Here is a 16,897-nt window from a genome sequence, read left to right on the forward strand (position 1 = left end):
TTATTTCATAGGACTCTATGTTTCATTTTATATCTTTGTAACTCAAAAGAGGTGGTCTTTGCAGCCTTTTAATTGTTCATATTAGAGTAAAAGTGATAAATTGTAAAGCACTTTCATGGAATTTGTTATTTGAAGGAAAATTAGGATGTAAGCAATCTGTAGGTCTTGAGCACCTACTATGTCCCAAGCTATCTCCTAGATTAAATTCTTGGGACATGTCAGGTCTAACAGCTCTAGGTGTGGACAAACTTCGCTTTAGATCTCAGTTCCATCACTTTCAAGTTGTGTAGTCTGAGGCACAAAAATCTCATCACCATTTAGCCTCAGTTTCAGTAGTCAGAATAACCTTGCAGGGTTGTTTTAAAGATTTAACAAGGGATATAAATCACTTATCAGTAGAGCACACAGATAGGAGCCACTTAAGAAATGGTAGCCATTATTATCTTTCTTAATCCTCACAAAGACACTGGGAGGTAGTAGTCATTTTCTCACTTTACTGGTTAGGAGACTGAAGCTCAAGAGGCTAAACAAAGCTCCCAGCCTCACATAAGTGGCGAGAGAACTGGAATTCATTCTGAATCCAAAGTCAGTTCTCTTTGCATGCTGCTACTTTAGATGTAGCCCACAGATTCAGGGAGCATCCTCCTCTAGACTATTCAAGTTTGTCATTATGCCTATTCGGATGGAAAAGGAGATGAAAAAAGCTAGGGTGGGTTAGGTGCCTTTTGTAACTTTGGATATTGATCATCCTGCAACTCTCCGTAGTACTGCATGTATCTTTCGAAAGGCTGGTCTCCATATCTTTTCTCCAAACACCTCCTGGGCAGTGTCTTTGTATCCCTAACACCTAGCACAAGTGCTTGGCATTCAGCAGGTGCTGGATGAATGTGTGTGGAAAAAATTAAATGAATGAAATGGCATAAATACATAGGTCAGGGAAGAAGGCTGCAGCATGGAAGGTCATCATAAATCTTGCCTTCTCACCCATTCAAGAGGTCTCTCACTGGAAGGCTAGTTTTACTGGCTCCAGGCAGAAATCCTGCTCCCTTATTTTCCATATTGGTGGCTTATAAAGGGCCTCTGAGTAGGTTTGATACAAGCAGCTTGGAGATTTTCTCTTTTAAATTTAGAAATGTGAATCAGAGGGTTGGAATTTAAGTTTGAGTTAGATAAGATAGGCATTACCAGGCATAGAAAAATTTGGAAAATCTCCCGACTATAAATTTTAAATTATGGGGCCTACCATTTGCTGATAGGAATTGAAACCACTTTCTGAATTACCTTTTCCAGACTTAGAAGTTTATACACCTATACTGCCATTGTCCATATTAACTAGTCTAAACTATGGTTATTTTTCTTTTTTACCACTTTTCATATGATCCAGAGTGGGTTGTTGAATGATAGTCTGAAATGAATGTCAAAACTCATGTTAAGAAAGCAAGCAATACACACTATAGAAATTAAGCCTGATTTTTAAAGCTGTTTTGTGGGAAGGGAATATTTTATGGACCTTTCCTTGGCCAGAGTCCCATGAGACAGAACCTGCAGTTTGAACTGCATGACTTTATAGTATCATTTATGTTTCGAATGTTTCTATTTGGATGTAGTACCCAGGGTTTAAAAGAAACTAGACAAAAGGTCTGAAAAACTGATTAAGGAACATATATATATATATGTATATATACGTACGTGTATATATATACGTATATACGTATATATACGTATATATATATACGTACATATACATATATATATGTGTGTGTGTGTGTATATTTGTATACAGAAAGAGTCAAATAAGTAATACCAATAATATATATACATATATACATACATATATATATAGTCACTGTCATTCAAGTATACTTGGCTACAAAGAAATAGCTTTGCAGCAGTATAAATTTAGTAATATAGAAGAAATGGATGTAGCATAGGAATGAATTGCTCAAACTTTTTCTCCCAAAGTGCACTAATAGAGTGCACTTCTTGCTTGGGGTTGGTGACAAAGCAGGAAGGGGCCTAATATGAACAAGATATTTCTTAGAAATTGTATGCTTTGTATTTAGAAATTAATATAAAAATCTGTCTTCTGTGTGATAGTTTAGCTGTGTTCATAGTGAAATACAATTAATACAAAATCACGTTTTATCTTACTTGGCTACATTTCCCCAAAATTTTCAGTAAAAACTCAAGTCCCCACAAAGGTAAGACATGAATATCGTGAGTCTACGTCTTATTGTGCTCTCTGCCCACTATCACTTCTCGGTTTGAGAAGAAAAAGGGTTTAATAGATGTGTGGGGCTCATTAGGAACATCGGAGGAACATGCTAAGATGTTTGTAAGAGGCTACATGGTCCCCATGGAACAATGTGACAAGGTTTTCCTCCATATTTTTGGAAGAAAAGATAAAAAATTTCTCTATCCATATATTTTTAACATGAAATAGATGTCTACTACAGTTTCAGAAAGAATGTTTATAATTGCACTCCTAAAATTTCTTTGAGGTTTATCCTCAACCTAGACTAAATTTAAACTACCTGCCTAATATTTCTGATAAAACATATTAGGTATCTTACTCCCTTAAGTATTAAAATGCAGCTCGTCCTAACTAGATGTCTCTGTGATTCTTCTGAATCTATTAATGGTATCTGTAGAAACCCAAGCTCAGACTTGCAGAGTCATCTTTTTTCCTCTCTCCTACCCTTCTACCTTGTGTTTAGTTAAGGATCAAATTCCACAGATCTTCGTCCCCTTCTTTTCCTACCATTTGCAGGAGGTGGGCCCTCATTACTTCTTCCCTGAACTAGTCACTTTCTAATTTGTATTTTGACTTCCACATTCACCCTACTTCAAATTCAATCTCTCATTACTGCCATTTTCACCTTTCTAAAGCCCAGATCAGAGCAAATCATTCCTCCTTTAAAAACGAAACTCAGAAAAGTCTTAGCAGCTCTTCGTAACAAATTAGGTAAAATTTCTTCACCTGGGGTACAAGCTCTTCACTATATGGTTTCTAAACTACTTCCTCTATTGGGTTCTTCCATAGATCCATGCTTCAGTGAAGTTCAACTTACTTCTTGAGCATGTCATACCTAAACCAACCTTCATGCCTTTTCCTCCTCCTAGAATTTCTACCTGCCATTCACCCCTTTGAGTCATACATAATGTGGATATCTTTGAAGACCAACTGTATCTGCAGAACCAGCTCAGAATGGTACTATCCTGTTTCATGAAATACTGTGTTGCTTCTCAGAGACAACAGACCAAAACTGCAAGTCATGCTGAGGGAAGCATGTGCAAAACAGAACTTTGACTTCCAGCTGTACCTGGAACCAAAGTCGTGCCCTCCCCCTACACACAAAGGGATAAGACATGATCTGAACTTGAACACTGGAACCCTTTCAGAAGCAAAGGGTCCACTATTCAGGAAGATCTGGTGTTAATATCTCTTTACTATAAATGGCCCAGTTCAAAGCTCTTCCAATAAAAACGTGCCCTACCAGCACTGCTGCATTCCTATTTCCCCTAACCCCATAAAAAAACCAAAAAAACCCCAAAAAACTTAACCTAGTGCAGCCATCAAGATGGATTTAAGGTACCATTAAGTATCATATCTCTTCTGTGGGCTCCTTCTCGATCAATAAACTTTTCCTTACTCTAAACTCAGATGTTTTGAGTATTGGCCTTTTCTGGCACACCAAATTTGGTTTTGGTAACATAATATGGCTATCTCCATAGCTGCCCATTTTCTATACTGGTATCTGCCTCATTTTAGATCCAGTGTTTGATAACGTTAGAGCAAATTGGATTTAAATTTTTTTTTCATTCAATAGCAACTTATTGAAGGCTTACTGTATCCCAGATCTCTGCTTGGAGCTGGGAATACAGGACTAGGACTATCCCTGCTTTCTAGGAAAGCAAGGATCAGTATGTCACCATTTTATGACTAGTCATCACTTTGCTCTGCTGATTTTAGAAATTCAAGGTTGTCTTTGAATTTCTACATGAAGGGGCCTTTCTCCAGGTATAACACTTACTAGCCACAAAGTTTTATGGATATATGAGTTGAGAGAATATTATCATGTACAGACTCTGGGGAATGTGTGAGGCCTGAAGGGAAAATGCTTTCAAGTGTTCAGTAGGCAAAGTCTGTCAGTGGCAAAATGCTTAAATTGGTCATTGTGTGGTAAAGCTTGTAGGGAGGGGCTGTCGGAAAGCTTGACATAAACAAATTTATGCAGCCTGAATTAAAAGGTGACAACTTGAACTCTTTTCCAAGGACCATCCAGAAAGTACAAATAGATTGTATTAAAATCCATCATTTAAATCTGGCAATTTTCCTGAATACAATTTATGAGATATCTGCCACAGAACTATAGTTGCAGATTGACTAAGGGGAATAGTACTAAATGGTTTGTAAAGAAAAAGCAATATCTCAAAATTATTTTTCCCCATAGTTTGATGCCTATAGCAATCCTGCAATAACTATAGCAATTAAAAAGCTAAAGAAAATATCCAAGGTGGTTAATGTTACAACATCAGCAAATGTTTTGAAAATACTATGGTTATATGTTAGAATACTAAGCACAGGAAAAAGTATCAACCTAAAGAATTTGCTATCAGCTGCTCTAGAATATATGAAAAAAAAAAGTTTTTCTAATGCTCCAGATGACATAGTATGATTAGATTTCTTTTCAGTGCTGGAGATTACATAACTTTGGCTGGCTGCACTGAGGCTAGGTTTTTACTATATTTTATCACTGATGTCTAGTGAGTTAATTCCCACCTCCTTGCCTTTGTACTAACCTAACAACTTATTACTTTCAGGACAAATATATACACAGTATAATGCTCTATCTTTGGCTACCCGAAGAATAGAAAAAAAAAAAACACTAAAATATCTGTCCCTTAAAAAGCACAAAAGAACCTAAAAGTGAATATTGCTGAATATATTCTTTTAATACTTGTGCCTTGAAAACTTAGAATAAAATATTTATCCCATGCCAGGTTGCTACAATTGAGCAGCATCAGTGCTAATTGCCACCCTATCATGGAGGCTAAATTCTTTATCATTGCTTTGTATCCTGTACAAATACTACTAAAATATTACTGAACAAGACCAATTTTTCTTAGACTCTGTTCAAAGTAAAACCAGAGCTTATTCTCCATTGTATTAAAAAAAAAAACAACAAGTCTCACTTTTGATGCCTGATGTACATTACTGAGGTACAATACTCATTTACATAAATGAAATGACTGAATTATGAGTTTCCATGTTCTAGGAGGCTTCCATAATTTTAGGAATATCAGTTAAGAGTATTGGGTTCTATGTAAGTATCACAATAGTACAAATATACTGGAGAAATTTATAATGTATTATATCCAATTATGTCAGCAGACTATGAATCATATCCAATTATCGAGATGCATAAGTGCACTTTATGTGACGCTTAAACATCATTAATTTTGTGCTCAGCATAAGCTGCTCAAATGCTATGATTTCAGTAATTTCTAGCACCGATATTACAGCATCAATATAAATTGTAAATTGGAAAATGAACATCTTCATCTTGTTTATATCTGTGAAAAAGCATTTACTAAACACAGGAGCACATTGAACCAATACTTACTACTGGAAAAAAAAAACCCGCAATGTACCGCAGAACCTAAACAGGAATCAGCACGTAAGGCAAGTAAGTCCCAGAGAAAGCCTAGCTAATCAGCTAAAACATCCTCACAGGCTCTCTTCAGGTAGTCATTGAAATAAAACAAATATAATTGTTTTAAATATGAAAAATCAAGAAACCGACATTCTCATTTCCCAACAAACTGAATTGACCAAGTTCAACCCTCACCATAAATTGTCCACTTACCTTAACATCTATAAAATGGATTCCTTACTCGTCTGGAAAATCTCAGCATATATTTAAAACACTTAGAACTTAAACAATTTTTTCTACAACTAATACAGTATAGATTTTAATTAAAAATGTTTGACTTCTCATTTAAATAGAAAATAGAACCCCTACATAGCTGCACAGAGTAATGTTTAATTATATATCAATTTTGAATTCAAGTAATTAAAATTATAAAAAGAAATCTTAGAAACTTACCTCAAAGTCAAGGTCTGAATATCGTGATTTTCTTCTCTGTTATTTTTTTTAAAAAAGAAAAACCAGTAAAGTTGTGTTAGTTATTGAATTAAGATGAAAATCGTTATTTTCAATAAAATATTCCTGCTTTGTATATTTTCTTCATGTAAGAATAAATAAACATTTTTACGATTTCAAACTATTCTATATTCTTTTTGAACTTCCTTTAAAATTGAAGAATATAAAAACGTAGCATATTTCTCACCTTGATGTCTTAACTCTAATTTTTTAGTAAGGAGATATTTTTCTGTAGAAATTCACACAAAAACTTCAATATTGAAGGAGATTTTAGGCCTACTATAGCAAAACTCCTTTATGGACACAACAGATTAAAAGCTGTGCAGAAAATATCTAGCCATCTCAAGACTCCCCACCCCAACCAACCTCTAGCCTTCATTTCTACCAAATTGTATCTGGCTCTCTAAGTTTCAAAGTTCTCTATAAGTCTCACCAACAAATTTCTTGGTTTTTGATACTCCTCCATGACAGGAAAGTCCTTCTAATTGCTAGCCCTTCCTTAGGAACTGAAGTATTTATCCTATTTTAGCAAAACACTGACATAAATATCTCACAGAGCTCCTCTATAGCCCTGGCTCTGTTAAACAGTTCCTAAATCTAGTATAAACATCCATTATAAAATAATTAGGTAGTGGGCTTGAGAAAGTCAATAAACATAATTAAAATGAAATTAATTTGATATTTCATTAGTGTAGAAAAGGTATTCTTTAGCATCTGCTCTAAGAAGTCATTTGATTCTTAGAATGATTAGGTATAGAAGGAGATGACTGATAAATATAGAAAGGTTCCTCCAAAATTTTATAGAACAAAGCAAGTTTCCAAAATACATTTTTTTTGGCAGGGGGGTGGGGGTGGGGGGTTGGCAAGAGGGTCTTTATTTTTTGGAGGGAATGGGGAATGAATAGAGGAAAATATTCAAAACAATACTCAGGCAGTTGTAAAAAAATTTGCAACCTTTAGACAAAGTTCTCTTATTTTTTCTTCTCCACTCCCAATATCTACAACCTTAAGTTCAATGACCTAAACGCGGAATCATATCCAAGACAGGAAGGCACTAATGTAGTTTATTGAAAAATATGACTGGACTGCTAGAGTTAAATGTTTAACTAGAGTTACAATGTTTACTGTAGACCCAGAATCCCCCTGTGTAACTAACTCCCCAAAGCATATTTCAATAGACGGAAGGTAATGTACCAAAAGAAAGATTTTAAAAAAAGTTTAAACGTTCTGAAATAATTGGATTTCTGTGGAGCCGGATCGAGAATCTAGTCTTCAAGTACAATCAAGGAGAGTGCTGAGAAGGAGATGGTTTTATTAAATGGAAACTCAGCATGTTGATCTCACTTTGCTCCTATCTCCAGCATCACCCTAGCCTAACCCTGGTGACATGCTGGAAGGAGAAAGTAAGTGGGAAGGCATTTAACGCAGCTCTCCTTTGCCATCTCCCTGCCACTATTGCTACCTAACTGCTCTGTGTAAAAATCAGGCTCCGATACACTGCATAATGCTTTGCTGCAATATGCTAGACTGAATATTAATGTTTCCATCCTGCTCTTGGATGCTTCGCTTCTTGGCACTGTGACTCAGCAGGACTTTTTTTTTAAGTATATGTTAAGCAAAATTCTTTCCTAATACAGCAAAATCCAAGCATGGAAACACTTAGTTTTAAGCAGTTATTATAGAACATTAGTCATGAGCTTTGTGTTCCATTTGAAAATTAAATAGTGAAATCTTATGAAAAAGGTTCGGCTAGCCAGCAGAGTACAAGGCCTTTTATGCTGCACGTGTTGAGGAATTCTGTTGCCCAAGGTCATAACGGCCATATGTTGCCCTATTCATTTCTGAATGCAGAGCTGTGCCTAAAAACTGGAAATACTGATTGATTCGTGTTGCTCAAGGCTCCATATTTTAGGAGCAAGAACAAAGGATGGGAACCTAGAAGTATAACATAGATTCTGTTTCTTAGAGCAGATGTCACCCATGTCTATGTGAAATAATGGGAAAGAAAATGAATATACTCCTACAAATAGATTTCTCTCCTATATAAACTTACTAACATTAAATTCTAACAAAGGCATAGCAGAACTAGCAGACTTGAAGGATTACACTAAGCAATGAACAAATGAAGTAAACAGATTTCAATCAAAAGAGCCTCAAGATGGGAGGTGGGAAATAAAGCAGTGAAGACTCAAAAATCAGAGCATGGAAAAATATGTGGCAGATATTCAGAGCCCAAGTGAGGTAAAATTTTGTTTAATATTTATACCCCACAAGACTAACCATGTTTTCTAACCTTTTATAATTTAAAAAGTGCTTTCACAGTTGACATGGAACATGCTCACTGCCCTGTGGATGGTTGGTAAAGTATTTATCATCCCCATTTTAAGAATGAGGAAAACTGAGGACAGGAGGAGTTAAAATAACTCATCCACTTCACCTGGATGGGAAGCAAGTGAGGTGGGATTCACACTCAGGTCTTCTGACTCCAAACCCCGTTTTTTCCACTGTCTCTCTCTAACTCAGTGGTACAAGTGGTACAAGATGCCTGTGATACTTTGCTGATTGTTACCAGAACTTATCAAGAATAACATTAGAGGGCCCAGCCAATCCAAGTCTGACAGCAGTGGCACAGAGATGCTTTCTAAGCATAAATCAAGGTAATTAGATTAACTTGCACTTTTCAATTATATTTTAAAAGAGAAAATATACCGATATACTTATTTGAGAGAAAATCTGATGGCACTATACATAATTTGTGTTGAGTAAAATAACTTAAAAATCACTAAAATATAGGATAGCTTATGAGCAGTGATGCAATAACAAAGTAGCTGATTTCTCCATCTCCTAATGCAAAATCTAATTTACCTTATAGAAATCTCTCTAGCATTGGAAAATTGGTGGCATAGTGCAACAACCAGAATGTTCAGTCTCTTTCTATTTTCACTCTTGGTATTCACGTAGTATGTTAGAATGTCTTTCAAAGCACTGAAGTTTGTGGAAACTGACTGACTTACATGTTATCCAAATGTCCCTCTGAGCTCTCTGGCATGTTATTGTAAGGTATGAAAGTGGTTGGAAATAATGGTTATATGTTTAAAATATGAGCATCAATTAAGAAAAGTGATCAAGTCATACAGTTTTTCTGATTAGTGGATAATTGAAGAAATACTATCTACAAATTTAAAATAAGCTAGGGTGTGTTGAAATGTATGAAGATATAAATGCCTCTGTCTATACATCCCCAAATTACCAAATAACTTGATACAAATAAACTTTGTTACAGTAGGTAATATAAATTCTTAAGTTTTTATACTGTTTACTTTTCCTAATTTCCCACTTAGAACTCATCTCAACTTGTATTCATTCTGTCCTCTACATCCCATTAAAATTCCTCTTGTCAGTGTCTCTATTGAATTCCGTCTGGTCAATTTTCAAGGTCAGTTTTCTGTCCTCATCTTACTGGACTCTCAGAAGCTTTTAAAAGTTAATCACTTCCTCATTAAAACACTCATCATCTGTCAGCTTTCCTCCCTTTTCCCCTCATATTTGCTGTAGCTCCTCAAGCCTCCTGTGCTGGCTCTTTCTCATCTCCCCACCTTCTAATTGTTGAGTTCCCGAGTTCTCTTTCATCTCATATTCTCTCCTGAATAATATACTTCATTCCTTGGTTTTAAATACCATCTTTTTAGTTTCAAACACTCTTTTTCCTCATGTTTTCCCCATCACTGAAAAAGTTGTATATCTAGTTGGTGAAGTTAGAAACAATCACCCTTTATTCCTTCCTCTCCCTCATCTTGCACATCAAATCCATCAGCAAGTACCATCTGTTCTACTTCCAAAGTACATCTTGATCCACACACTTCCTCCATCTCCACTTGCATCTCTATATAGTTAAAGGTATTCTTATCTCTTGTATGGATTATTTCAGTAGCCTCCTGTCTTCTGGCTTTCTGCTCCCTCCCATCCCCTGCTCCTACTACCTGCGGGATCCTAATCCTTTCTCTTCCAATCCATCAAAGGGATGGATGGATGGAGAAATGATCATGACAATCTTTTGCTTAAAAGTCCTCATTTGCTTCCATTGTTTTAGAAGGACCTGCAAAATCTTTTTTTTTTTTTTTCGTCTTCAAACTTCATCTTAAGGTGCTTGCCCTCTGCTACACAGGTCTCCTAATCCTATAAGACTATTCCAAGCTCTTTCTCACCTCAGGACCTCTACATTTGCGGTTTCTTTTGCCTGAAAATCCCCTCACCCTTTATACTTCAGAAGGTTCCCCAGACCACCTTATCTAAAGAAGTCTCAACCTTACATTCTATGGTTATTTCTCAGCACAGTATACTGATTTAGATTATTCACTTGTTAAAGGTTAATTATCTATCTCTTCCATAAGGCTTGTTCATCACAGGGGCAGTATCCACATCTGTTTTCATCACTTTGATATCTCCAGCATCTAGCAGAGGGCCTGGCATAATAGCAGGCATTCATGAAATTATTGATGAATGACTGAAGGAGCTTCACTGTGGCAGCCAAACGAAGCCAACAAAATGTGATTTGTTCGTTTTTGGTGGTGGTGGTTCTTTCTCAGAAATACTCTGGGAGAATTTGGAGAAACAAGTGGACTAACTACACAAAACCATGATGAATGGATCAATTGACAGTCAAGAGAATCAAGACAAGTTAGAGGAAAGCGGGCTTATCCCTAATAGAAGGGAAACTTCCATAGGATGACTTAAGGTTAAGACAATGAATGATGATCTGAGGCTACTCAGAGGAATACTTAGTGAGTACATGCATAGAGGTCTTGCTCCATATCTCAGTCTTGTAGAATGATGTATACTTTCTCAAAGGGAATACTTCATTGTTTGTGTCACTGCAAATTAAGCCAGACAAGACACTAGAAGATTCACAGTGAGGAATAAATCCCACTGACTAGTAAGTGGCAATATGCCATTAAGACTTTCTATTACAGAGTGAGCAATGAACCACTCAAAGAGAAAGCTTTGATACAATATCCATTCTAAATCTTTGTGGAAAAGAAACCTGAGAATAATTAATTTTGAAAAATGACTTTTCTTTGAGCTAATTTTGTGTGCTTGCATGAAAGACAAAATTCCCTAATCCAGGAGCGAAACCAAGACACTAAATAAGGCCAAGTCTTCCTTTACTCACAGCTATATGAGGAAAAAATTTTAAAAAGATGCTTCTGTAAAATGGTCAGCTCTATTACGGTTTCTGTTAGGGACAGTCTCCCACTTCTCAAATGAGATCATAACATTTTGTCTAACATCTTGAATATCGTTTTAGGATAGTATTCAAGTCACTTCACAGATATTCGAGATAATGCTAATGAAATAATAACTAAACCTTCCATCTGAAGCACTCCTTACAAATTTCAAAGGGCTTTCATATACATTATCTAACTTGATCCTTGCAATAGCTGTAAGGGAGGCACCTGTGCTGACATTAAGCTAAAATGTTTTACCTCTAAAAACCATTATGCTGAGAGCTCTGTAATTCATGTTCAGAGGAAAACTGGGATATAAATATTTAGCCTAGAATGGTGGCCCCTTCCATCCATGTATAAATTGAGAGATTATCTGAGCATTTTACATATATAATATTTATATCTAAATGGACAAGAGTCAGAGTAGCAAAACGTTCTGGTTTTGATAAAAATCATTTGTAATCTACATAATTCTGATTAGTTATTAAGGGTTTATTAATAAGAAAAATCAAGGATTTATCAGGAGAATAACAGAAACAAATGTGTTTACATTTGAGCAAACTGCTTCACAAGAATTCAAGTGAAAGAAATGAGAAGCCACATGAGGTAACCCAGAGATTCGCAAGAGAAGAAGCAACTGTCTCACATAGGCTGCATGGACAAAAGGAGATAGTTTAGTGACCTAAATCCAGGGACGGAGGCACCTGGCAGAAGCTGGAAGCACTCTGGAACTGCAGATAGAAACACAAGGTGCTGCCTACAGCAGAAAGAGCAGGGGAGAAACATCTGGGACCCTCTCTTCTCCCCAACCTCCAGTCTCTCTCCAGTGTTCTTACTGGCAACCTTCTCAATGACCAGAAGCCAAAGATGCAGTTACCCACATCAACCCTGAGTAATATAGGGGAAAAGTGTGCAGAATGGGTCGTGTGCCAAATAGGCCCGGAACATGCACACAAGTTGGGAAGATGTTTGAGGGAAGAAATGTTTGCTATCTAACAGCTGCCAACTGTTGAATAAATACCAGTGTTCCAATGATTTAAAACAAATACTTGTCTTCTTACAGTGATATACCTATAATTAAAAGTATGTGTGTGTGTGTGTGTATATATATATAAATAAAATCATAATCCATGATTTTAACTATATTTCATAGTCCTCAATGGCTCGAGACCTATGACTCCTCTTTTTTAACTATTGGTTGTTTTTTTTTTTTTTTTGCATTATATACATACCAGGCACTCAACACTTTTTGCTAATTAATTAAAGGTGAATGACTTAAGTGCTGATGACAATTTCATTCTTCTTAACCTTAAGCGAATCAATTAGAGGGCAACTAGGGCTGGAGCCATTGTGAGAAATTCTACCACATTAATATTTCAATTATTCCATAATTATGGAAACAATCTAAAATTTTTAGAATTACTTAAGTCCATTCTCGGAATGGATACAGTTTGGAAGATGGAAGATAACATTATAAGAAAGAAACAAGGTAATATTAGGCAGGGAAGAAATCTCTTTCATGCTAAGAAAATTCATGCATATCTTAAACTTTCTATGCTTTATAACTGGGGATTGATTGGCTGAACACACTCCCCTGGAGGCTGAAGCCTTTTCTGCTGGCACTGCCTTCGGGATTGGGGAGTTTTCCTTTCTTCGTTGCCTCCTGCTTATATAAATAAATACTTCCACCCACTCTTGGACATTTTTTTTCTCCCTCAACTCTTGTTTTCCCTCTTCTCTTACTACTACTGCATTCTCTGCTACAATTGGTAGCTTTTACCTTCTCTTTGTTCCCCTCACCACTTCCCACTGTAACAGTTTGTGAACACCTGTACCTGTACCTTTTTATTATATCTTTGGAAAGATCCTAGCACCTGGCTAGCCTCTGCTGCCCCAGCTTCCCAGGTAGGCCATCCCTGAGGCTGTAATCTCCCTTCTCACTCAGAGGGGAAGACTCAAATTATTCTATGGCTTAGACCTCATGTCATCTGTATTCACCCACTTTCATCTTCAGGTTGTCTTCTAAGACTCTAGTCACCCCCTGGCTACTAAAGATTGCTACTCTCCATGACATATTCCTGTCATCTTTCTGCTTTTTCTCTATTGTCAGAATATCTTCCCCACTTATTGGCCCTACAGATACAGACTAGCAGAGTTGACAACTCTATGTGACAATATATCATTCTACTCATTAAGAAAGCCATACCACTGACTTTATTATCATGGGCCACAGTCCTGTCTCCAAAATCAGCTAGTTACATACACCTATACTTCATGCATTTCATATCTTTATTCACTCTAAGACCAAAAGTCTATTAATGGTTGAAATGAACTTTAAAGTTACTCTCATGCTAATGTTCAGGTACATTATTATCCCTTTAGACAGCATAAAATTGATCGGGACACAAAGATTCCCAGATTTGCTATGTACTTGCTCTGTAACCTTGAACAAATGACTTTACTTCAAGGATTATAACAACTTATCCATTGCACAGAAGTGTTGTGAAGATTAATTAATTCATGTGTTTAAGGTGATTTGAGGCTCTGCTAATGAAAGATGCTATATAAATGCTAATTTTTATTATTCATTCCCACATCTATATATTCTTTTTCAGCTGTCTCCTAAAATGGTCACCATAAGCAATTATTATTAAACTCTTTTAAAGAATAAAGATGAGGAACTGAATTTTCATTCTGAATCCTGAATTTTCTTCTTTTTCAAGATGTAAGCCTTGTGATCTCTAAGTTATTTAAATGCAGATCTTTTGGCTGAATCACAGCTTTATATGATGCTTATACTTAATAATGAGGATACAGAGATTTGGAAATACTGTCTATTTTTCAAACACAACTTGTACAACATCAAACTCAGATTTTTAGGCTTTTGGATGTAAAAGCATTTTTATAACAAACAAAATATTTAATGTAATTCTATTCTAATTCCTTTAGTACATTTTAGCCATTTATGTAGAAGACTCCATATGGTCATTGTAATTTTTCCAGTAGTGCATCCAAATTATGATTTATGATGTTATGTTATTATATGCATACTCACTAAATATCTTTTTAAAAAATTTTGTGATTTTGTGTAAACATTATGTAGTTTATGCTTATGTGATTATTATTATGGTAGACCTGTGAGTCTTTGGGAAATGCAAATTAGAAATAGATAAACAATATTTATTTGCTAATTCAGAATGACTGACTACTTCTGTTTAGAGGGTGCTCCAGTCGTCCACTCTGCAGTGAACATGGCCCCACTGACCCTATGCCTGGTTCTGAGGGGTGAGTCTTCTCAGAAACCCTCTTTGTTTGAGATTGATCTAAAATTTAGGGATTTCTTTCAGATCACATGTACATTCTCATTTTGGTCTAGAATTTTCTTGACGTAGTTTGGAAAAACCTCAAAATTATACCACTCACCATGTTACTCTAACTTTCCAGGTTCTCTCTTCACGTTGCCCATGTAGAGGCATGGATTTGTGGGAAGAAAGGAGAGACAACTGCCTCTGGGCACATTGGAACACCAAAACATGATTATCACTATACTTCTGATGGAAAGGGTAGGCAACTGATTATAGTGTCTTCCTCTAAACAGTGTCTTATGAAATACTCTTATTAAAACAATTGGTAATACGTATAAAAGAATGCATGTATTGCATTGCATACTGAACACATGCAATATGTCAGCTTTGAGTTAACAGCAAAACTTTAAGGATATAAAAATCACATATAAAACAGTAACAGGATGTAAGGCAAAAGAAATTTCTTAGGTCTAGATTAATTCTAATACAAAATGAACTATACCTATAGCTGTTGACTGTTCTCTACTTCACTTTAAGGATAGAAAAGAAGCTGAGGGGAGTTTGCTTTTTTACACAGGCCATGTGGTTGAACCCCAGGGTCCTGACTTAATTAATCTTAGCCTGCTCAATTTATATCCCTTCTGAGATTCACAATTTAAGACCAAAAATTTTAGTGGTCATCGTTCTGTAAGAGTTAAGACTAAAATATTTACCCTGAAAGATATTGATCTAATAAGAGTTTATAATCAGTGTAATGGTAGAGCTCATAGTAACATTCCAATTTTCTTACTTTTAACAGCTGCCCTCACGCAGAAAATCCAGATCTTGGTTTAAGTTTGTAGTGCCATCCAGAAATTTTTTTTTAACTACCAGAAGACTTTTAGTTCCTCAAATACATCAGGAGGATCTTTCTGTGTGTATGTGTGTTTATGGTTTATGAAGAAGTATGACTGATAGGTATCTTTTTAAATATAGAGAGTTCCTGTATTCAAACATGATTTTGAAAGGGGATTCTGATGCACTACTGGAAAAAACTACATCCAGAATATTAATCCCAACATTCTTAATTAATGCCAAAAATTCTTACTGATACAAAACTGCAAAAGCTAATGTGACCTTTCCCCCTCAATCCAATGCCACATGAATCATTCTCTCTCATTCTCTATAAATTTCAAATAGCAAGAAAAAGTTTATTGCTTACCTCTAAGGAACTCATTGATATGGTTGATCCAGTTTCACTTCTTGATAGTCCTGCATTATCATCCAACTCAGAGGCCATGAAATTCTTCACAGCTGTGCGAGGCTCAAAGGGTAAATTCTGCATATGTTCCTGGGGTGCGAGATGTTGCTCTAAGTTCATATTGAACTGGTCCATTACAGGGGGATTCATGCTGAATTCAGGATTTACTTTGTAGTGCAATAGCCTTTCATGTGGCAGGGTTTCCATGCCAATATTCATTTTGCTTTCTTCTTTCATTGATGGCTGGGTATTTACAGAACTTCTGGGCATCACAATATAGTCACTTTCCATCATTCTTTCTTGAGGATGGACTATGTCCATATCAGCCCCTCTCAAATTATCATCTGTACATAAGTACACAGTTCTTCGCAATTCACTGTTCTCTTTTTTCAAGCACTGATTGCCCAGCTCATTCATACTCATGGGCATGTGCAGACCTGTGGGTTGCTGGATAATGACTTTAGAAATGACGTTTCCAGGCAATGTCGAATAGCTTAGCCCTTCGGGGTTTGTTCCCTTTTCTTCTTCATCATCATTTAAAGAAATCCTGGAGAGTGTTCCTGTTATGGTTGCTGCTCGGCAAGGACCAATATCCTTATGAAGAACTGTGGATTCAAATATGAAAGTTAATAAAAGAAAGCTAATGCATGTTTACTCTTCATTATTGTACTCTGTTCTTTCTACTAAGCAATTTCCTTATAAAATAAAAAGATATTTAAAAAAATTACATATCTATTGTTTGTACATGGCCCCAATTACTTAATCATACTTTATTGATTCTGATATGCTCACATAGATCTCAGGTAGCCTACAGCTAAAAAATAACTGAAAGTTGATTAAAGGACTTTCAAAAATCTCAGTGCCTATTCTTAAACAACTCTGCATAACTTTACAGGGGAAAAGCAGATTACCAGAGAAGTATTCTCATCAATCTACTGCAAAAGATTTTATAAAATTATA

General features: G+C 35.9%; 1 protein-coding gene across 2 annotated transcripts in view; it reads right to left on the reverse strand.

The window, feature by feature from the left end:
* Window positions 1–16,897, reverse strand: part of ADGRB3 (adhesion G protein-coupled receptor B3) — a 659,277-nt gene that overhangs the window by 10,111 nt on the left and 632,269 nt on the right. For both annotated transcript variants that reach the window (XM_006926408.1, XM_006926409.2), the window contains 2 exons: window positions 15,899–16,542; window positions 6,111–6,146 (listed from right to left, as the gene is read on the reverse strand). In XM_006926408.1, the coding sequence (XP_006926470.1) occupies window positions 6,111–6,146; window positions 15,899–16,542 (680 nt within the window). The remainder of the gene's footprint in view (window positions 1–6,110; window positions 6,147–15,898; window positions 16,543–16,897) is intronic.

Source organism: Pteropus alecto, unplaced genomic scaffold (genome assembly GCF_000325575.1).
Source record: "Pteropus alecto unplaced genomic scaffold, ASM32557v1 scaffold7, whole genome shotgun sequence".
In the NCBI taxonomy this organism is placed as follows: domain Eukaryota; kingdom Metazoa; phylum Chordata; class Mammalia; order Chiroptera; family Pteropodidae; genus Pteropus; species Pteropus alecto.